The 23,150-nt window shown below is 35.9% G+C and overlaps 1 protein-coding gene across 3 annotated transcripts in view; it reads left to right on the top strand.

Annotated features, from left to right (window-relative positions):
* The window catches only part of PTPRO (protein tyrosine phosphatase receptor type O), a 252,097-nt gene that overhangs the window by 174,237 nt on the left and 54,710 nt on the right, over positions 1-23,150 (top strand). For all 3 annotated transcript variants that reach the window (XM_053557322.1, XM_053557323.1, XM_053557321.1), the window contains exons 8-12: positions 7,331-7,451; positions 7,948-8,141; positions 9,131-9,242; positions 12,882-13,033; positions 14,165-14,285. In XM_053557322.1, coding sequence (XP_053413297.1) covers positions 7,331-7,451; positions 7,948-8,141; positions 9,131-9,242; positions 12,882-13,033; positions 14,165-14,285 — 700 coding nt within the window. The remainder of the gene's footprint in view (positions 1-7,330; positions 7,452-7,947; positions 8,142-9,130; positions 9,243-12,881; positions 13,034-14,164; positions 14,286-23,150) is intronic.

The raw sequence follows: 23,150 nt of genomic DNA, 5'->3' as shown, positions 1-23,150 counted from the left end.
GAGAAGGAGCAGAGCATGAGAAACATGGATAGAGGTGGGGAGGGGATTTGGAAACGGGTCAGAAAATCTTCCCAGGGGAGGAGACAGCCAACAGAGGGTTTGAGAGTTTTTTTGTTTGTTGGTTCTGCTTTTCCCATTCTTTTACTTTTTAGTTAGACTATAAAAGTAACATACGCTTGCTGAAAAAATGATACAAAAATAATAGGTCTATAAAGTAAAAAGACCTCCTCTTTACCAATCATCCCTGAGAAGAGGCAGAGACAGTGTGCATGCCGGTGGTCCTGTGAGGGGCTGACAGAATGAACGCACACCCCCGACAGCCATCCCCAAGGACACTGAGTGAACTTGACTCTCAGATGCCCTGAGAACCCAGGACCCAGTCCTATCTTCCTAAACTCTGTTTTTATTTTTTTTTCTTCCCCAAAGCCAAAAACAAAAAATTAAGTTATTGATTCACATGGACTACATTAGAAATGTGACACTCAGAAAACATGTTTGCTATATGTGAACACCATTTGAGATGTTTTCATTCCTCCCAGGAAAATCGAGCATTTAATGAAATTCAAACAATGAGAAATTTTAATTTGAAATTCATTTTAAATGAATTCAGGAATTGTGGCCTTTGAAGCACCACAAAGCCATAGAATGCTGAGACAAGCCCTTACTTGAGAATGAGGCTACCCGTTGACTTGAATTAAATTAAGGACTAAATATGCTAAACTGATGAACTAGTAATCACAGCTCATTGTGCAGCTAGCTCATTAGCTTCCCTCCCTGAGCATACCCAAGATGACTGACACTTTACATGGATAGAAAAATGTGTTTCCCTACAGATCATGACTTAGAATTCAGCTGCTACAAAGTGCACTTCTTCCTCACTCTAATGGACAAATTACTTGTCTTTCACATAAGAAGGCAGTGGCTCAAGGTACAGATAGATATGGTAAATGATAAATGAACCAGAAAAGGCTGGTCCATAGTGCACCTTGACAATGCCTTCTTGAAATACAAGTATGAAAACAGAATATGAAATGTCCCATTTAGAGTTATGGCCAGGAGACCAATATTTAAAGTGGACTACAGGAAATAGACTGTACTAGGCATCATCTCAGTTACCACAAGAACTTTTTGAGGAGTGTGTTAATATTACATCACCATCATTCATGGTCCCCCTACACACGTACACACATACACACACGTGCACTCACTTTTCAGATGAGGAAACATAACATTCAAAAAGTCTCAAGAACCAGCTATGAACTAAAATAAAATTCTAAGCCCCCAACTGATTCAGGTGACCCTCTCTTGGCCAAGGGGATCTCAGGGAAACCTTGAGATTGAGTTCCCAGCCATGACAGAATAGGAGGTCAGACACACCTCATTACACCCCCCACTATGGTAACAGCCATTGGCCTTTTTTCCCAAAGGACTAAACCAGGCATCCTAAAACTTCTTAAACAGGGTGCCAATTCACTGTCCCTCAGACCGTTGGAGGGCTGGACTATAGTTTAAAAAAAAAAACAACTATGAACAAATTCCTATGCACACTGCACATATCTTATTTTGAAGTAAAAAAACAAAACAGGAACAAGTACAATCACACTGCCTCATGTGGCCCATGGGCCACAGTTTGAGGACCCCTGGGCTAAACAAATCAATCTCACGATCCACACCAGCACTCTTTCCTGATAAGGAACCACCAACCATGAGTAGTTTAACCAGTTTCTGGGGAGAGTTTTCACATCCTCTGCTTCACCTTTTGACACCAGTGGGTGGCCATTTTCTGAACATGGACCCCCAAAAGAGGCAAAAAGCTCCATTGCACAGACACATATTTATCATGACTGCTCCTATAGCTTGTTAAATATCTATATTTGACCACCATGCTCAGTATAAATTCCTGTTACCATTGTCCCTGGCTCAAAGCACATGTTCCTGGCTTCTAGCCGGGGTTCTGCTTTTCAGTCTGTTGGAATGGCCACCCACAGGCTTCAACCCTTTATGAGAAATAAAGCTCTCCTTTTTGAATTTATGAACCTAATCATTTTCTTTTGTTAGCACAGCCTAGAGTCATGTGGCCATTAATCAAAGGGATCTATAAGATGTCACCAGTATGGATCTAACTTGGGCTTTGGGCTTATTTCCTAAAGCAAACATCATCCAGAAAAAAAAATAATAATAATTTTTAAATTCTATATTCAATAGTACTGTGTTTATGTTAAGTAAAAAATTCAAAACCTGGCACTTGTTGGAGAAAAAATTATTCAAAGTTATTTGTTCAAGCATGGTAAGGAATACCTTATTCAGGATCATCACAACAGGTATAGAGGCCACAGCCATGGTCTTGATGTGCTGGAGAGAGATTGGGCTCAACTCCAAATACAATACAGGCAAATGGGAATTTAGAGCCCACAAGTAGTGGTGAGAGATGGGAGTGGTCAGAGGATGAAAACTACTAAAAGGAAATATCAGGGGTCACGGGGATTCTGGCAAATCCAATCTAACCTAACAGGATTCTTGCTGAAGACAGGCCAGGGTGAGTAGAGGTCACCTGGAGGGTGATGGGCGATGCAGAACTTGATCAGATATCAAGGATGATCAGATGTCAAGGAGGAGGGTGCTTGCTAAATTAATGACTTGGTGAGAGATTCTTTGCTAAAACTGAATTTTACAAGGAAGTACCCACATGGGCCTAGAAGAAGGTTCAGAAGACTGACTAAAGTTTGATCAAGCAAAGAATTTTCATTATTCTAAAGTAAGACTGATTCTAAAGCAAAACACTTATTAATATCTCATCATAATATTTCATTATTTTATATTCTCATTCTCTCTACTTTTTCCATACCACTGACTATACCATAGATCATTGCTTTGTATGTGTGATGATCTGTGAAATTTGCTGCCGTAGCCCCCACTCTGCCCTGCAGCTCTGTTGACTCCTGTGTGACTGTGTGTGCAAGGTGGGTCCTGCGTGCAGTGTAGAGGCAAGGGTAAGTTAGATCTGGACCCTGAGCTTGTGAAGGTCAGAGTCTGACCTTCCATCTAGGCACATTGTACGTATTAAGTTGATTTTGCACTCATCATACACACACACACACACACACATACACATATCTGTGTGTTACTTCACACTTGATTTTTTTTTTTTTTCAGGTTAATGTCAGGGTACAATTAGGTTACAATATTTGCATTAGTTAGGTAGAATCCCTCTTGCAGTAGTGTCCTTTTTATGCACATGTCCCAAGGAAAGAGTTTCGTGATGAATCTCCCCTAACAATTATAATGCTATTTATTAACCAACATATAATGAACATAAAGTCATTGCTCAATCTGTGTTACATAAAAAACTCAGTTAATTCTTCATAATAAATGTACTCTCAGTATTCTCTTCCGAGACACACACAACCAAATTTCAAAATTAGGAACCATCATATACGTATGTATATTTATTTTTATTTGGTCCATGATTGCTTTCTGACAACTTGCAAGACTATATAGTAACTAACAAAGTCACACAAAAAGACAAATCAATATTTTAGCTTTATAAATTAAGAAATGATAACACTAAGAGGTCAATATTTAAGGAACCTTCCCAAAGCCACACAAGGGTTAGTATCAGAGCATAGACCAGAATCGAAAGGATCTGACTTCCTAGCCAGGGCTACTTCTGTTCTCTTTTGGGAAGTCACTTCTGTCGCCCATCTTGATAGAGGCTGCAGCACAGATTCCAGAGTCAAAGAGATTTGGGTTTCAGACCTGATTTTAACAGTTAAAAACCAGAAGAACCTGAGTAACCTTCTTCATCTTTGCAAGCCTTATTGTCTTCATCTGTAATGGAAGAAAAAACATATTCCCTTAAAGGATTGTAATAAAGATGAAAGGACTCAGTGCTTAATGCTTATTATACAGACCTAGATGGATGCTTTTTGAATCAAGGGAGGGAAATAAGGAGGTTCTAGAGATCCTCCATAGAAAAATCTGAGTAACTATAATAAATACACAGAAAAGAGCCAATGGAAAGAGAATCTCATAAAGTGGAAATGCAACTATTTCAGACTCAAAGGAACTTCCACTATTATCTAGTTCAACCTCATCACTTAAAAGTCTATTATATATTAGTATTTCTTCTAGCAATGCTCTTGATTACATCTTTCCTCTTGTTGCTTTAGCTGATGAGGAATAGAACTGGTACCTACTTAGGAAGACATTAAGCTCAACTGAGTTCTTGGGGTTGAAGGATGAAGCCAGTCAAGAAGGTATTGGAATGCTGAGATGTTTGGAAATTGAGGGAGGAAGCGTAGAATGATCTTGTGGTAAATAAAACACATATTATTTCGTAAGCAGAACACAGGAGCATTTTTTCTTTCCACCTTCTACACACTCCCTCCACCCCCGCTCAAGGAGGTTCAAAATAAATAAAAAGGCATAGAGGGATAGAAGTGTAAATATATGTTTGCAACTCAGCAAATATTCATACATTGGGGGAGAGAGAGATGATGTTTATAGTTCATTACCAAGGCAAGTAATTTGAAATAGCATCCCCCTCTTGTCATTTTTTTTTTTTATAATGTGATGTATGTGGACAAGCAGCTTTCCCATTGAAAAAAGTATAATTTCTTAGGGTGAATTTGTTATAATGACGTATTTAAGTAACTATGGTTCCAGGTAGTCATCTGAATAATTAGAATCAACTATTGCCTGAAATATTATCAAACTAAAGAAACTTAGTATCACCCTGAAATAGTCTATATTATTTATATCCTTTGCTATTCTAATAATTCCAAATAGGTAAAATGGGTGATTAATGAGCCAAGTCAGCACTGGCAGGTGTGGTGGGATGTCTGCAATGTGGTATTAAGTTTAAAAGGAAAGTCTTAATAAAAAAATGGCTCTTATCAAAAAAAATAAAAATAAAAAGGAATATTTTCAAACTAAAAAAACATAAAAGGAAAGTCTGGAGCAATGTTGATAATACAATAACGCACATGTGGTTCAATAGCATATTTTTCATGTATACATCTTAGAGGAAGGTCTAGAAGAATGCTTACAAAACTGTCTATATTTGTGGGAGAAGAACAGAAAGACTTCCAATTTACTTTTATTGGATGAATAACTTTTACAATGAGTGTATATTAGTTTTGTCACCTAAAATGTTTTTTAAAAAATAAACCAGTACTGCTGAGTTGTAGGTAACATATATATTCTTATTCATAATTCAACTCTTCAGGAAATTTCCTCAGATGAAGAAGACATTTGAAGTTGACTAACTTTGTCTATATGTCTTACAATAGAATTAAAAATCTAAAACATGAGGCCAGGCACAGTGGCTCATTCCTGTAATCCTGGCACTCAGGGAGGCTGAGGCAGGCAGATTGCCTGAGCTCACAAGTTCCAGACAAGCCTCACCAAGAGGGAGAACCCATCTCTAAAAATAGCTGGGTATTGTGGTGGATGCCTATAGTCCCAGCTACTTGGGAGGCTAAGGCAAGACTGCTTGAGCCCAAGAGTTTGAGGTTGCTGTGAGCTGTGACACCATAGCACTCTATTGAGGGTGACAAAGTGAGATTCTGTCTCAAAAAAAAATCTAAAACCCTGATATGAAAGAGTGTAAAAAGAAGTGTGGAAATGCTAACTTAAGAATTCAATTTAATCTTACTTTGGTAAATCCAATAGAAAATAGATTTTGGCATGCTACTCTTTCCACTGATCTGTAGGACAAGCTGCACCAAATTAAATGATGATATTTCTACTGCCTGTAATCAATTTATGATATTGGGAAGTTTTACATTCAAAACATCATATCACCAGTATTGTTATTTGTCCTTAAAATTTTCATGAGACCCTCAAAAACACTTACAGCGTAGGTGAACTGTCAGCAGTATTGTTCCCCATTGATTTGTGTTCCTTCCTGCAGCAACTCTGCAATTTTACATACAGGTCAAAATGTTGGTAAGAGCAGTGAGTTCCTATTTACTGAGACTCTGGCTTAAGCATTCTCACCACCTGTGAGGCATATAATATTACTACATATATCTTAGCAATGAAGAAAACAAGGTAAGCATTTTAAATAAAATATAAATAAATCCCCATGCTTATAGAGTCAGAATTTGATTTTAGGCAATCTGAATAGAGAACCTATGTTCTTTCTGCTAAGCAACACTGAACTATTGTAGGTACTAGATTTTGAAGCAGCACACTTCTTACCTGTTAGTTGAATCGTCAATCCTTGGGAGTGGCAATATTCAACTTTAATAAATGCATTTTATTCACCTATATGTTCTCGCTATTTTTTCTCTATATGGTGTTTGTTACAGAACCAAAAGTTAAGTTTAAAAAAACACAATAAAGAAAAGCTTATCTAAATGAGAAATGTTATCTACAACATTATTTTATGGGGTTGCGTAGCCTTGCTAAGTGCATACCACTGTATTTCAACACCTAGCCCGGTGACCCACCCAGAGTGGAGGTTAGCAGTTGTAACACGAGATTTCTAGTCCTCAAACTGCATCTAAATATGTGACCTTGGCCACCCTCTGGCTTTAGATTTTCTATTAAATGAGAGATTTGGATTAGATAATCTCTGAGGTTGTTTTCAGTTCTATAATTAGATATTATATGCTTCTAAGTGATGAGAGGCCAAAGACATTTCCACACTGATCTTTGTATGTAATCAGCTGACACTACAATTTAGGATGTCAGACTGTCCTCATGGTATTGCTGATTTGACAATGGTCAAGAGGCTGATGTGTCTCTCGTGTGCATAGTTACACTTGACATTAATGGGTATAAAGCAGTTAACAGGGCTTAGAATACCCATTGAATCTGAATGTTCAGGGTCCCCTTCAGTGTTCACATAAACTATAAGCCATTCTAATTTTGAAATCTGACCTTCTTCAAAATGAGTAAAGACTTCTGAATTTCAAAGTCATCTGTGGTTCCAAAAAGAGTCCCTGAATACTATTTCAGTGGCTCTGAAAGTTTCAGAAATGCTGAAGTCAAAAAGACCATTAAAAAAGGACTTTAAAGGGCGGCGCCTGTGGCTCAAAGGGGTAGGGCGCCGGCCCCATATGCCAGAAGTGGCAGGTTCAAACCCAGCCCCGCCAAATACTACAAAAAAAACAAAAAAAACTTTAAAACTGTACATACTTAGAGACAGATGCAGTCCAGAGAAAAGTTAGGATCACTTCTTAGTGATGGCTTCATGTGAACAGAAAGGTGAATTACTCATCTCTACTGTCAAAAAAAAAAAAAAAAAAGAAATGTTCTTCAAACCGGAAACCATTCTACAAGCCCAGCTTAAATAAATCTTACTGATGTTTTTGGTTTAAAGGTGAACTCAAGCAAACCTATTATTGAAAATCTGGTTCCTGGTGCCCAGTACCAGGTTGTGATGTACCTAAGGAAAGGTCCTTTGATTGGACCACCTTCAGATCCTGTGACATTTGCCATTGGTAAGTGGCTAACCGTAGAATAATGACTTCTATATCAGAGTACCGTTTGGAGGGATGCAACGTGGCAAACTCAAATAATTCTCATCATACATGGAAAGCCTGTACTAGTTCACCCACGATTCTGTCTTTAGAGTTAAGAAATAGCAGGATTGTACATTTGGAAGACAACCTTAGCATTTGCTACTTGGGGTAAAAACATCAGAGACAAACATATTTACTAAGTTTTCAATGGTTGTTCAGAAGAGGGAAGCTGGGTGCAGGGTCACATGCCTGTTGTCCCAGCTACTCCAGAGGACAAGGTGGGAGGATTGCTTGAGCCCAGGAGCTCAAATCCAGCCTAGGTAACATACTGAGATCCTGTCTTTTAAAAAGAAAAAAAAAAAGTTGTATCTGAAGAGTGAAAGGCTGGTTATTAAGTAGTACTTCAAGGCCATTGCTAAGATATTAACCATTCCTTTTGGCTTTCTTTTTTTACCCCCACCCCTCTTATTCTTAGTTCCCACTGGAATAAAGGATTTAACGCTCTATCCCCTGGGTCCTACAGCAGTGGTTCTGAGCTGGACCAGACCTTACTTAGGAGTGTTCAGAAAATATGTGGTTGAAATGTTTTATTTCAACCCCACGACAATGACATCAGAGTGGACAACCTACTACGAAATTGCAGCGACCGTCTCCCTAACTGCGTCCGTGGTAATCTCCCCTTAACCAGCTGTCGTGCTTTCCTGGGGGAGCAGACCTGCCTTTACATACCAAATGTGTCAGAAAAAGTTATCTGTAAACCAGATCACTTTGTAAATACACGTGGGTAATACTACTTTCAAGGTTTTTTAGCTGATTTTGACTTTAGGTATTGGGGTTCTTTTTTTTGTTTTTGAGAGTGATTCTTGTATGAAGTTAGCTTTCACTTCTAAATTAATTTATTGGCTAATCACCATTTTTTTCCTAATAAATTTTCTTAACACAGAATCGAGGGCTTATTGTTTCTCTGTTCCCAAGGAGGAAAACATAAGAGATTTCCTTAGACATTCAGTAGTTAATACACATTGCCTAACTCTAATGATGACTTTTCTTGGTACCTACATATCAGTTAAATATCCCTAATGTCAGGCTATTGGAGGATGATTTTCAAAAGATCAGGTAATGACTGCTTTTACTAAGTTAGGAATAATTTTTTAAAGTATAGGTTAGCTACAGGTTGTGTTTATGAAGTACACAATTACTCTGTACCCAGCTGACAACTCTAAAGGATTTCTGTTCACAGACTTCTGGTCTACACTGGAAAAACACAGAGTTGTGAGAGGTCACTTGTCTTAGAAATTGGTGACTACATATGTACAGTCCCTTACAAATAAGTAACATTTCATTTGTGTAAGATTGCATAGGAAATTGCAAAATGAAAACGAAATCCGAAATATTTGACTCCATATCTTTGGGTCACATTTTTCAAGCTATATTTCTATATTACATTTTATATTAACTATTTTTGTATTTTATCTTATTTATGCAACACCTCATTCCAAAAACAATTTTTTATTGTGGAAAATTTGGGAAATACAGAAAGGCACAAAAAAGAAAAATTCTTTAATTCTTTTCATGACCTTCTGAAAGTAACTCTACTCCAAAAATATGATTTCCCACCTTAGTCTTTGCGTCCTTGCTTATTTGTCTTTCTCGTGCAGAGAATAGGCAATCTGTTGCCAGCGTGGTACTACAACTTTCGGGTTACCATGGTGACATGGGGAGATCCAGAATTAAGCTGTTGTGACAGCTCCACCATCAGCTTCATAACAGGTGAGTGTCGTGTGGGAAATAGTGGGGCCACAACTCCAGAAAGTGCCAATTATTCACCCAGAACTGATGGAGCATCAATTTTATGCAAGATAATCTGCTTGATTTTGATTGTTCATTATTTGTTTAGCTGATAATCCATGAAGAGTAAAACATCATTTTTATTTTAGAGTTACTGCTTGACTTATTTTTATTCTGAGTCACTGACCTTGACTTACGTGCCCCCAGTTCTGATTGATTAGCTATGTTGCCAGCAGAACATTCAGTATCACCCTGCATACTCAATTGATTTTACCCACTTGATGGGTAAAATTTCCTTATTAATTAGGCCATTTTTAAAGTCACAGGCTTTAAAGTAGAGTTCATTGCAGGAGTTATAAACAGCCTTCGTCTTCAGATACCAACCATACAAACAAAATAAAAACAAACCAAGCTTTGGAGACAGACAGACCTGGATTTGAATCATGACTCTGCCCCATACCACATGTAACCTTAAACATGTTAACTTTTCTAAAACTCAGGTTTTTATGTGTAAAATAGCGATAACAGTATCAATTATCTGTTATTATTTTCTATTACTGCTATTATTATTGCAGAATTCATGGTACAGCATTGAAGTACTTACAAGACCATTAATTTTAATCCTCCAGAACTTTAAGTTATGTAGTTGCATCATCAATAGTCAGAGACAGCAACGGAAAGGAGAAACTCATCAAAGAAACACTAACCCTTGTTGCTTGTTTGTTCTGATTTTTTTTTAAGAATTTTTATTGCATTACTTTGTAGTATTACAGTTGTACTGAGAAAACAGAGAAGAAAAATATTGCTTTGATAAAGAATAATTTGGCAAAATAATTTTCTTGCTGGACATCTAGTTTTTACTCTGTTGAAACTTGCCAGTGGCAAAAATAAAAACAAGTGGGAGAAAAAAATCAATTATATGTGAATTCTTACACAATGGTAAGAATGGTATGTCACTTTTTTTACTATTTGTTCCAGATGTTAATAGTAATATTAGAGTAGAAAAGTGAAAGAATATCAAAAAAGGAGAAAATATCAATATTTGACAAGCACTGTGTTAGGCTCTTGACTATGTTAATACTCACATATTTAATTAAAATTAAATCAGTAATTCTTACAATTTAACATTATTGATATTAACTTTCTGAGATGGATCTTTCCTTCTCAGACAGGACAATTATCTGTAAAAAGCCAACACTTAGCATCTCAACCTGGATTTGTTCATTTTGTGCTATAAAACTTAGAGCTAATTGTCTTTGTTTTGTTTTGTTTTGTTTTATTAAATCATAGCTGTGTACATTAATGTGATTATGGGGCACCATACCCTGGTTTCATAGACCGTTTGACACATTTTCATCACACTAGTTAACATAGGCTGTTTTTGTTTTTTGGTTTTTTCTTTGAGACAGAGTTTCACTCTATCAGCCTGAGTAGAGTGCCTTGACGTCATCATAGCTCACAGCAGCCTCAAACTCTTGGTCTCAAATGATCCTCCTCTTGCCTCAGCCTCCTAAGTAGCTCTACCAAGCCCAGCTAGTTTTTTTCTACTTTTTTAGTAGAGGCAGGGTCTCACTGTTGCTCAGGCTGGTCCATCTCCCAAGCTCAGGTGATCTACCCTCCTTGGCCTTCCAGAGTGCTAGAATTACAGATATAAGCAGAGGTCCCCAGCCAGAGCAAATTATCTTAATGGTTCTGAGGCTTCTATTTTCTCACTGGTAGAATCCTCCAAACTGTTACCAACAGCTGATGAATAGAATAAACCTTGATATATTAGAACACCACCTGGACAGAGTCTTTGCAGTATCTCATAAGGGGACATAGAAAATGAAATACTAATAGGACTTGCTGTTGTGACTCAAGGGGTTTAAGTTGTGCCCTTCAACACTGGAAACCGCCTGAGGTTGGGCAAACTTTATAACAGACTGCGTGGAGAAGGCAATTCTGGGTAAATAAACTATGGTTAATAAGCAAGCTATTTGCCCAGATGAGCAGTCTCTTATCTCTAATAAATATTCATCAATCTTTATAAATATATCTTTTCCAGAGATAAATAACTAAGTGATGCTGAGACTGACATATAGCCTTATCTGAGCATATTGATACAGATGATCTCAATTCTCACATCTATAAAATAGGAATAATAGTAATAACGCCTCACAGGATAATGTGAGAACTAAATTACATAATATAGATCATTATTAAAATATACATGATAGATTATTTTAATTTGTATCAGTATTTTTTAAACCATTTGACATTCTAATAGGGTTCTTTGCATTTTTTGCCTTTTTCCCCTTATTTCAAGTATAGATATTATTTAAGGTAAATAAAGATCTCATGCTTTACTTTCCTATGCTTTGAATTTTAATTTAAATTGCCAAATTGTGTGGTATAAAAGGAAACAGGAACACAATATTTGAATTAGATGTGATTTACTAGGAACTCAAGTCTACCATCTTTGTTAGACAACTTAGTCTGCAAGATCACAGTAATTATGCCAGGGTACTAAATAATTATTAGTAAATAAATAGTGACATCTTGTGGTCTTGCAGCCATATGCTAAATTTTAAAGCAACAACACAGAACATAAAAACATGAAGACCTAATACCGGAAAGGGGGAAAATATAAACTTCTGAGTTAGCAATTTTAAAGATGTATTTTGTCCTTACTAAAATTAGAACATAAAAAAAAATCCTTTGAAAGAAATATAGGTATAGGTATTTGCACACAATGAAGTATGCTGGAATGTATTAAAAGTTTATAAGAAAGCTGAGATTATTTTCCTTAAGTTGAATATTCTGAAATATAATGTAGACTTGAGTTACTTATTAGATGCATTTTTTTATTAAACGTACCAGTAACATACTCCTATTTCACATGAAACGGAAATGTGTTATTTTCTTTATCTGTAACAAATTCTTTTGTTTTTAGAAGCATTGCTAGTTGTGATATTAAAGAATAATTCTTTATGGCTTATAGAAATTTTCCAAATATTGATATTATGGTATATCTTAGAATGGAACTCTTTTTGCTATCTTTACACCAACATACACATGAGTTTTAAATTCTACTGTGTATTCTTTTTTTTAATCTTCAGAATTATCGGTTACTTTAAAAAGTAACAGTATTAGTTAAAGTATGCTTTCAGAGCTCACATATTATACAGCCTGTGATGAACTCTCTTCCCCAGTTAACAAAACTTTCAAAATGTAAATATGTAAGATTACAAAATAAAGTAACAGGATGAGGACCCCAAGTTGTCTAATACTCCTCGGATGATGACTTCACCCATGCCTATTTTTATAAATTTATGGGATGTAACAAATATACTCAAACAAGTAAACATTTTAGGAATCATAACAGAAATTTGTGTGAAAGATTTTGATATCCTCAGGCACAGATGGGTCTGGCTGTTTTCTGTCTTAGATATATAAAGTGGGGTCCCAAAAACAAATGCCCATCCTATATCACCAACCTTCACTCTGCTACCAAGAAGTCCAGGAGTCCCTGGACTGTTTTTAATTCTCTGAATTAGCACTACATGAGATTTCATGCTCTGCTAATAAGCACTTTACTTATTAGTCTGTTATACTAAATTGTGCCTCTTTCCTGTCTTGTAGCCCCCGTGGCTCCAGAAATCACTTCTGTGGAATATTTCAACAGTCTGCTATACATCAGTTGGACATACGGGGATGACACAACTGACCTGTCCCATTCTAGGATGCTACACTGGATGGTTGTCGCAGAAGGAAAGAAGAAAATTAAAAAGAGTGTATGTTTTATTGAATCCCAGTATTGGGCAAATCTGCACATTTAGTTGCACAAGCTATTGAAAAATCATTAAGCAAACATTTTTTAAGACATCAAACACCTATTTGTATGCCAACTGTTGCTGTTTTAGGCTCTAAAGATAAGACAATAAACAAAAATTAAATTATTTCTTAAATGAAAGCATAGCGCTTACCTTCCGATCTTTACCGGTGAGTTGTAATACTTGTAACAATTGATTTTATTCTCTTTAAAGTTATGATTTGAACTTTTATTTTAGGATGCCAAACAATTTCAAGCATATTACAATTTATATATTTCATTTTTTTTGTACATACATATATGACCAATACCTAAAGATTTGGGTATGTTGGAAATAATGATTTCTTTTCTTCTGTTTTTTTAAGCGTTTGGCATTGTATTGATAGGGGTACAGACTACACTACAATATTAAAGAAATACACAAAAAGAGAGTAGCACAAACGAAATAGAGCTTACACCTCTCTCGTGATAGCACAGGACCAACAGAGCACGTCCACTGTAAGGAGCCAGGCAGGGGTCTCCAGCTTCCTTCTGCTTTGTTGCTCCTCTGCCACTATATGTTGTCCGCATCTGCACAGAGGAATATTCATCACCATTACATCGACGTTTCAGCCTGCAGGAAGGGGCAAAGAGCATAGCTACAAGTTGCCCACGTGACTCCACTTACCATCCATTAGTGGGAACTGAGTCACATGGTCCCTGCTAGCTGGAGGGGAGGATGGGAAATACAGTCTTCAGTAGGAGGCCACATGTCTATTGAGTAGTTAGGTGTCTTCTGCGCTTCTTCTCGTGCACATAGTGGTAGCACCCCAGCAATTGCCTTTTCTGAAATCTACTATGAATATATGGGAAATATCAGAGTAATACCTACCCCCCATAAGGGAACTAACTATAAAATTGTTCTATCTAATATATATTAAACAACTTCAGGCCTATCTTGCATTTGGTCCATTTGAGGACTTTGTATAATTTTTGTATCCATAATATAAGTTGCAAGAACAGAGAGAGAATGGCTGCTAGAGCATTGTAATTGTTTGGGGTGGTATGATGACTCACTCAGAAGTTTAAACCCTCAATTTTGATGACTTTGCAGGTAACGCGCAATGTCATGACGGCGATTCTCAGCTTGCCTCCAGGAGACATCTACAATCTCTCAGTAACTGCTTGTACTGAAAGAGGAACTAATACCTCCACGCTCCGCCTTGTCAAGCTAGGTAAGAAGAATGCACAGGTATGGATGTGAAACAATCATACCAGAAGAGCTAGTGTTTTCATGCTTAATTCAGCAAGAGCCCTCCACTCAATGAAATGATAACAGAAAAATAGTAAATTATCTTTTAGGAGTAGAAAATTGACATTTATACTCTCAAAGGAGTATATTCAACTTAATATACATTGTTGTGAGTGGAAAATATCCTGAGCTGGGAAACAGGAGAGTTCATTATTCTTAGTAGGGTTAGAGAAACCAAGTAGTCTTAGGATTTTAGATATGAAAGAAGCTTGGAGATTATATTGCAGTATTCACAGCTCTATCAGACGACACACCTTTTTTTTTTTTTTTTCTTTTTTGTTTGCAGTTTTTGGCCGGGACTGGGTTTGAACCTGCCACCTCTGGCATATGGGGCCGGCGCCCTACTCCTTTGAGCCACAGGCACCGCCTGACAACATGCCATTTTTGTGTAAATATTACATAATGCCCTCTTTAATATATTAAATAAAAATGTATAGATAAAATAACTCACAAATTGATTTTTTAAATTTGATATAGTTTCATAACTCTAATATAAAATCAAGATAAAAGAAAATTAATCTATAATGAAATAATACGGATTCCCTATGTGTATATTCAGATAAAACTATTCTAAAAGACATAAGGAAATTGCCTAAGTCCTACACATAATTAAAATGAATAAGTTTTGGGTTTACAAGAAAGATTGGTAGCCTTTCGTATATGAAGTATAAAAATAAATGAAGGAATGACAAGTTAATATTAATTAATTATAATAATTAATAATAAATAGCTGAGTAAGCATATGTACAGGTGGGTCCTACAATAAAAACTAGAGTTAGAATAAGTAATAAGAAACTAGATGTATTTGCATATAATTAGAAAAAGATGAAAACCACTTTAAGATAGAGATAACATACTGTTTTAAAATGGCAGCAGAGAAGCAAGCTAACTTCACTTATTGCCCATAAAAAGCCAAAAACAATATGCAGCGCTGATATTTTCACCAGCAATGACCCAAAACTCAACTATGAGAATAAGCTATATTCCAGAGCCACAGAGAAGTGTAAAAACTCCAGGCAGATGGTAGGAGAATTGAATTTCCACATCTGCGATGCCTCTCCTCCTATTCTGCTCAGGAATAAGCACACGAGAAATCTTTCCCCAACTGATGCTTACATTGGAAAAAGTGAGATTGAGGTGGGTGACCAGTATTGGGTGTTCCCTGGCAGGAGACCTTGCCATTGTCGGGAGAACTATCCCTGAGGAAATGCAGGACTACTATCCCCCGCCCTGGAAACTCTCCTCTGTAACTTAGACAAAGAAAACACCAAATCAAAGATGCTGTTCATACACCCTTCTGGAGAAGAGAAGTTTCACAGGTCCCTTGGGCACACACTCCTAGTCAATCTTCCTGCACTTCCAAAATCACCCCTTTGGGGCCTCCTCCATTCAGGATGGGCAGCAGCCAATCATCACCTGGGCTCAACATGCCACCTAAATCTGGAAAGTAAGCAGCAATTTGGTGGTAAAGATTTGCTAAGGAAACATATCCAATATAACCACAAGTGGAACAATAACTACAGAGAAAATTGGAATGAATAATCCTTCAATGCAAAGACATGGACATACATGCCCACAGGAAACAACAGCAAAGAGGAAACTATTATCTCCCAAAAAGTCAAAGCAAAAATCCAGCAACTAATTCTAACAAGACAGCAATTTGTGAGATTTCTAACTGAAAAGTCAAAACAGCAGTTAAAGGAAACTTGGTGATTCAAAAATTTATCAGAGAAATTTAACAAAGAGATTAAATAATTAAAAAAATAAAACAGATAATCAAACTTTCAAAGGTGAAGGACAAAGAAAGAATCCTAAAAGCACCAAGAGAAAAGCAATAAACATACAAGGTAATTCCAATTAGTCTGGCAGCAGATTTCTCAATGAAAACAGGTCTAATGCCAGTATAACTACATTTTCAAAGTGCTCAAAAAAAAAAAAAAAAAAGCCTGCCATCCAAGGACTGTATATCCAGCAAAATTATCCTTCAAATCTGAAGGAGAGACAAAGTCTTTCCCAAACAAAAGCTAGTAGAACAGAACTCACCACCACCAAATCTGTCTTATAAGAAATGACAAAGAGGGTTCTTCAATCTGAAAGAAAAAAATACTAAAAAAAATTTCTCAAGGTAGAATTATGTGGACAAACCCAGACTGTTCTGTTATTTTAATTGTTGGACAACTCCACTCGTAGCTCTAATATGAAGCCCAAAAGTCAAATCTATCAAAACAGTAATATCTACAGCAATCTCGTAACAAATAAATACTTTTAAAATAATTAAATTTAGATAACTAAGTTAAAATATAGTGAGAAAGTTATTAAAGTACAGATGTTATGTTTGTGTTTTTTGGTCTTTGTTTCTATTCTTTTATTTGTGACCTAAGTAGTCATCTCTTTAAAATAACTTGTTATATCTATGTTTTTTTAAAGCCTCATGGTAACTAGTACAGAAAAAACCAAAAAGCAACAAATTAAAACACTATCAGAGAAAAATCACAAAATTAATATAGACTACATAGAAGAAGACAAAGAAAAAAGTGGAAAATTAATAAAACACAAAATATAAGATAGAAGTCCACTTTAAAAGGTGGACATAAAATGACTAAAGCATATTTTCAAAATAAGAAAATAAAATTATTTTAACTTTAAAAAAGGAAGGCAATGTGGCTCAAAGGAGTGGGGTGCCAGCCCCTTATGCCAGAGGGTGGGTTCAAACCCAGCCCCAGCCAAAAAAAAGGAAGGCAATAAGAAAGGAAAAGTCTCACAACAATTAGAAAACAGCAAACAAGTCTACGGCCATACCACCCTGAACGCGCCCAATCTCGTCTGATCTTGGAAGCTAAGCAGGGTCGGGCCTGGTTAGTACTTGGATGGGAGAAAACAGCAAACAAAATGGCAGTAGTTAGTCCTTGCCAATAATAGTACTGAATGTAAATGGTCTCAATTCTCTAGTTAAAGGTGTAGGGTGGCTGAATAAATAAAGAAACAAGACCCAGCTATCTGATAATTTTAAGAAACTCACTTCACCTAAAAGATGCACATAACTGAAAGAAAAGGAGTAGAAAAAGATAATCCCTGCAACTATAAACAATAAAAGGAGCAAGAATAGCTACATAAGACGAAATAAATTACAAATACAAAATTATAAAAAAAGACAAGGAAAGTCACTGTATAATGATAAAAAGAGTCAATTCAGCAAGAGGATATAACAATGATAAATATATATGCACGCAACACAGGAAATCCCAAGTAACTAACACAAACATTAGTACATCTAAAGGTGGAGACAGACTGCAATACAATAATAGTGGGAGAATTCAATACCTCACTCTCAGTAATGAACAGATCACTCAGACAAAAATCAACGAAAGCAGTTGAACTCATGCTAGATCTACGAGACCTAACTGATATTTATAGAACATTTCACCCAACTGCTGCAGAACACATTCTTTTTATCAGCACACAGAATATTCTCCACAATATACTATATCTTAGACCACAAAATAAGTCTGAAAAAAGTAAAAAAAGAAAATATTGGAAATCATGTAAAACATCTTTTCTGACCACTGTGGGATAAAAGTAGAAATCAGTAACAAGAGGACCCTCAGAAAATACACAAACACATGGAAATTAAACTGCATGCTACTAAATGACCAATGGGTCAATGAAAAAAATAATAAGAAAATTAAAACATGTCTTGAAACAAATGAAAATGGAAACACAACATACTAAAATCTGTGAGATGCAGAAAGGGCAGTGCGAAGAGGGAACTACATAGCAATAAATGCTTAAGTCAAAAAAAAAAAACAAAACAGAAAGACTTCAGATAAATAGCCTAATAATGAATCTCAAAGAACTAGAAAAGCAATAAAAAAAACCCCCCAAAATTAGTAGAAGGAAAAAAATAATAAAGAAGAAATAAATGAAATTGAGACTAAAAACTTAATACGGAAGATCAATAAAATGAAAGGTTTGGGTTTTTTTTGAAAAAAATAAACAAAATTAACAAACCTGTAGCTAGACGAAGAAAAAAGAGAGAAGACCAAAATGAATAAAATCAGAAACAAAAAGGAAGACAGTAACTGAGACCATAAAAATACAAAGAATCACTAAAGACTATTATTAACAATTATATACCAATAAGTTGAAAGTCTTAGAAGAAATGAATAAATTCCTGGACATGCAACTTACCAAGATTGAATCATTGAGAAATAGAAAACCTCAACAAGCTATAACATGTAACAAAACTCTACCAGTAAAGAAAAGCCCACCACTTGATGGCTTCTCTGTTGAATTCTACCAAGCATTTCAAGAAAAACAAATATCAATCCTTCAAACTCTTCAAAAGAAACCTGAAGAGGTGGGAACATTTCCCAACCCATTTTATAAGATAACATGCCAAGCAAAATAATAGGCTGTGGTTGGGAAGAAATAAGGGAAGTATAATATTCTTACAAAGGAACTGGAACTTTTTGTGTACTGTAATGTCAAAATACTTCTATATTATGACATAAAACTGGGAAGTGACAATGTGTAACAAAAAACACACCTGCATTCAAAAACCAGCCAGGAATTAAGGTACACATGTACTTTTCAAAACCTGAAGGGAAACTCAGAGACCGTACGCTAAAACCAGCAGCAGGCAATGACAGATGGATTGACGAAAAATAACATGCTAGATCTCTCAGAGCAAGAATACCAACTCAAAACTAAGTGGAAATTTTCAATACATAATTTTCACATTAGATATCTCTTATCATTTTTCTAGTTCAAAATTTAAAAATCTATGGAATGGCAGTAACAAAAAATATTTTCCAAATAGTTAATGCAATTTAGTGACATCACTAAATTGTTTATTAATTCATAATTGTTTCTGAATCCATTCAGAAGTCTCAAATCAACTCTATTATTGCCTATGTTATATATACAGCTGTAAGTGTTTTATTAGTAGTTTAATAACACAAGTAGCATTGTTGACCGTGATGTACTTTTAAAAAAGTCTTAAAAAATCTCCAACAAAACAAACCACAGTCTTTCCTCAGTTTAGCCAGTAATTTCATTTTTCCACAATTCAATGCTTAGGATACAGTCTTAGATTTTTTTTTTGTCTCACATTCGCTATGGCAAAAACTAACTTTTGGGGCTGAATCCATTTAAAATTATATAGGTGGTTGGAAATATATGATGTGTTGATTGGATGGTATGACCATAAAAAGTAAATTATTGAGTAATTTTTAATAATTAATTATATTTAAATATCCCTCTTCATGACAACTTTCTTCTAAATTATTTTACTTAATTTCTTGAAAAAACTTCCAATATTATTATGTGGCAAAGTAATTACATTGCAATTTATACTTATGGTAGATTTATTCTGGTGTGATCTTGGTATGCCATGTGGGATGTGAGACATGGGACAGTTTTTCATTTGGAATGATTTTGAAACAGAAAAAAACAGCAGAAACACTAGTGTTTCTTTTCTTTCTTTTTTTTTTTTTCAGATAGTGTTTCTAAGTCCCGCCCACAAAAGTATAGCTAACTCCGACTAATAGAAACATTCCTGCAAACTCTCAAACAGCCTCAAGGTGGCGCCACAGCTCTTATTGAGAATCAAGGGTAGAGTCCAGTCTTTTCCATGTTGAAGGCAATACACTCTTCTTTCCCAATAGTCTATACTTGAAACTCTAGAAACGAGGAGACCTCCAATGTCCAACATTGTATGATCTTTCTATTAAAAAAAAAAAAATGGAGTCAGGTGTGGTGGTCATGCTTGTAATCTCAGCCCTTTGGGAAGCCAAATGGGAGGATTCCTTGGGCCCAGGAGTTCAAGACCAGCCTGGGCACCATACTGGGACCCCCATCTCTATACAATTTTTTTAAAAAATTAGCTGGGCATGGTGGTGTGTGGCTGTTTTCCCAGTTCCTCAGACCGGGAGTTAGAGGCTGAGTGAACTGAGATCACACCACTGCACACGAGCCTGAGTAACAGAGCAAGACTTTCACTCTTAACAAAAAAAGAAAGAAAGAAAGAAAACAAAAGAAAAATATTGCTTGCCTAGTAGTTTCAACCATTAGCTTTGATTTTGTTCTCTGTAGATATAGAGGTCAGTTCAAAACTCATTTTCAGGTAACTAAAATTATTGAAGCCTGCGTTCATGTTTCCCAGGCCTTTCTTTGCCCACGTTGTGCTATTATTACTGGGAGCTATCAATGTTTCTCAAATCTGAGTTGTTTTCTGCAACTCATTTTTTCCAGTTTTCCTTAAAATTTAACTTGAGAGGTATATTCTTACCAAAGTAACATTCAGTGGGCGTACTAGGGACTTCACTATCATTTTTATGTGACATCATTTTTTTTATGTGACATTATTTATGATCCGTGGAGCTTCAGCGGTATAGGTCAGAGTCGCAGACTGGTACAATGATGTTTACATACTCATATGAGTATGAATAAAAACTACAGTAGTTTCTCAAACTTATAAGATTTGGAGCCTCGATGTCTCTTTAATAACAAGTAGAACTGTCTAAATCAACTTAGAAAATTTCTTTAAACTTTCCAAACGGGAAAGGTAAGTTTTCATGGAAATTATTTCTAGTTAATATAACCATATAACCCTTAGAATCAATAAGATTTTCCTTCTTTGGTTCTTAATACATGTAACAGATGGTATATTGTCTCCAGTTTGTACCTCCCTAAAAACAAGGCAATCTGCATTTAGGCCTGTATTTTTTCCCTGCTCCATTAAAAGCAGATGAACTTTGGTCAAAAGGCCTGTTTGCTATTCTGTTGTGTTGTGTTTTTTAAGCTCCTTCCATATTCTGTTATACAATGTCTTGTTCTGTTAGCACAATGCCTGCTCAGTAGATACAGGCGTACCATTGAAATGAATTGGAATTGTAGACATTAAAGTTAATATTTAACCAAAACAAGTTTCACTTTTCAGAGACATGACTAATGCTTTGTTTTAGTAACAACTGATTTGCAGTTAGTTTTTTTGTTGTTGTTTCACAAAACTTTTATTCTAGTCATTTTATTTTTCTTCATTTGTTTTTGTATGCATAGAAGTCATATGAATTCAACTTTAGCACATAGATATTTCAGAGTGTGTTCAAATCAGAATTGTTAAAGCTAGGAGCCAAACTGGTTGGGCTAACCTACCCTTCAATTTCTTTGTTCTAGAAGCCTCTTTAGAACAGCTCTAAATGGCTCCTAGTGTCATGGAGGCAGAATTTGTCTCTGTGGAAAGAAACCAAGCTACAAATGAGTCTAATATAACATAAATTAATCCAAGATAGTATGTACAAGAGTAGAGAGCCCTCAAAACAGTTGCCAAAAATTTTCAAGTGTGTCATCAGTAAACATCTACAAGACAGATATCAATAATAATGCTATTCTCAACGTGTTGAACCAATTATTCCATTGGGTATTTTAGGATGCCAGCAGTTTCGTGGTATGTGAAGTATGATGGTATGTGACGGCAGGTGTCTTTGACAGTCACTCATTACAAATGTCAATCAAATCTGCACCTAAGACATGTCTTTTGGAAGATCTCTGAATACTATGACTGTGGCTTAAACCAGTAAATAGTCATATTTTCTAGTCTTGGTGAATTTATCTAGAATCCTGAGCTACCTTTTGGAGGATTTGCTAAGTCTACATCAGAGAATCCATTTTACAACCTTAAAAGAAAAGAAACAGAAATGAGAAATATAGGACACATCACAAATAGCTGTCCTGTAATAGACTCTCTATTCATTGATTAGTTTAACAAGTACATACTAAGAATGTTCTAATCACTGCTCAGATGCCAGACTACTTTGTGGCAATGGACCCAAAGGGCTCCTTCCCCTTTCTGTTCACAAGGAGCTTACGATCTAGTGAAGAGGGGATGGTAACCACTGCTTTACACAGTGTTAAAACAGGGTAATGTGGTACAGAGTGATTATGTGGTCAAAGCTTTTTTGAAGAAGTTGTGGAAGCTAAGGTCTGAATAACAAAAGGCCAGACATAAAAAGCTTAGACAGAAGGACTAAGCAGGCCACCCTAGATAGGACTTTCAAGGAATAGAGTTGGGATTTTATTCCTTTCTTATTTATTTATTAATTAATTTTTTTAGAGACAGGGTCTTACTCTGCAGTGACTCTATCATAGCTCACTAAAGCCTGGAACACCTACGCTCTAATGATCCTCCTACCTCAGCCTCCCAAGAGCTGGGACTATAGGTATGCTCCACCTTGCCCTGCTAATTTTTCTTATTATTTGAAGACATAGGGTCTTGCTATGTTGTCCAGGTTGGTCTCAAACTCCTGGTCTCAAGAGTTCCTCCAGCCTCCAAAAGTGCTGGGATTGCAGGCACCACTGCTATAGCCTAGGATTTTTTTTTTTTTTTATCAACAAGAAGCCATTTAAGGAATTTAAAATAAATAATCTGATTTATGTTTAATACAATCCCTCTGGTTTCTTAAAGGAGAAAGAATTATTGGATCAACAGTGAAGTAAGGGAACCAGTGAGGTAGTTTTTTGTCCTGACATTAAACAGTATTCTAATTCACAGAAGCTTCATGAAAATGATGACAACTTTGACTAAAGTGTTTAGAACAGAAATGAAGAGAAGTGGACAGAATTCATGAGCTCCTTTGAAGGTTATGTCCACAGGATTTTCTGCTAAGGCAGAAACAGGAAATGAGAGAAAGGGATGGAAGTGATGCAATTCACTGAAATTGAAAAGCCTAGAAAAATTAAAGGAGTTAATTTTGGGGTAAAGTAAAAATAAAGGATTCTTCCTTGAACA

Source organism: Nycticebus coucang, chromosome 12 (assembly GCF_027406575.1).
Source record: "Nycticebus coucang isolate mNycCou1 chromosome 12, mNycCou1.pri, whole genome shotgun sequence".
NCBI classification, from domain to species: domain Eukaryota; kingdom Metazoa; phylum Chordata; class Mammalia; order Primates; family Lorisidae; genus Nycticebus; species Nycticebus coucang.
The sequence above is the reverse complement of the archived record's forward strand: the minus strand, read 5'-3'. Positions and strand labels throughout refer to the sequence as shown.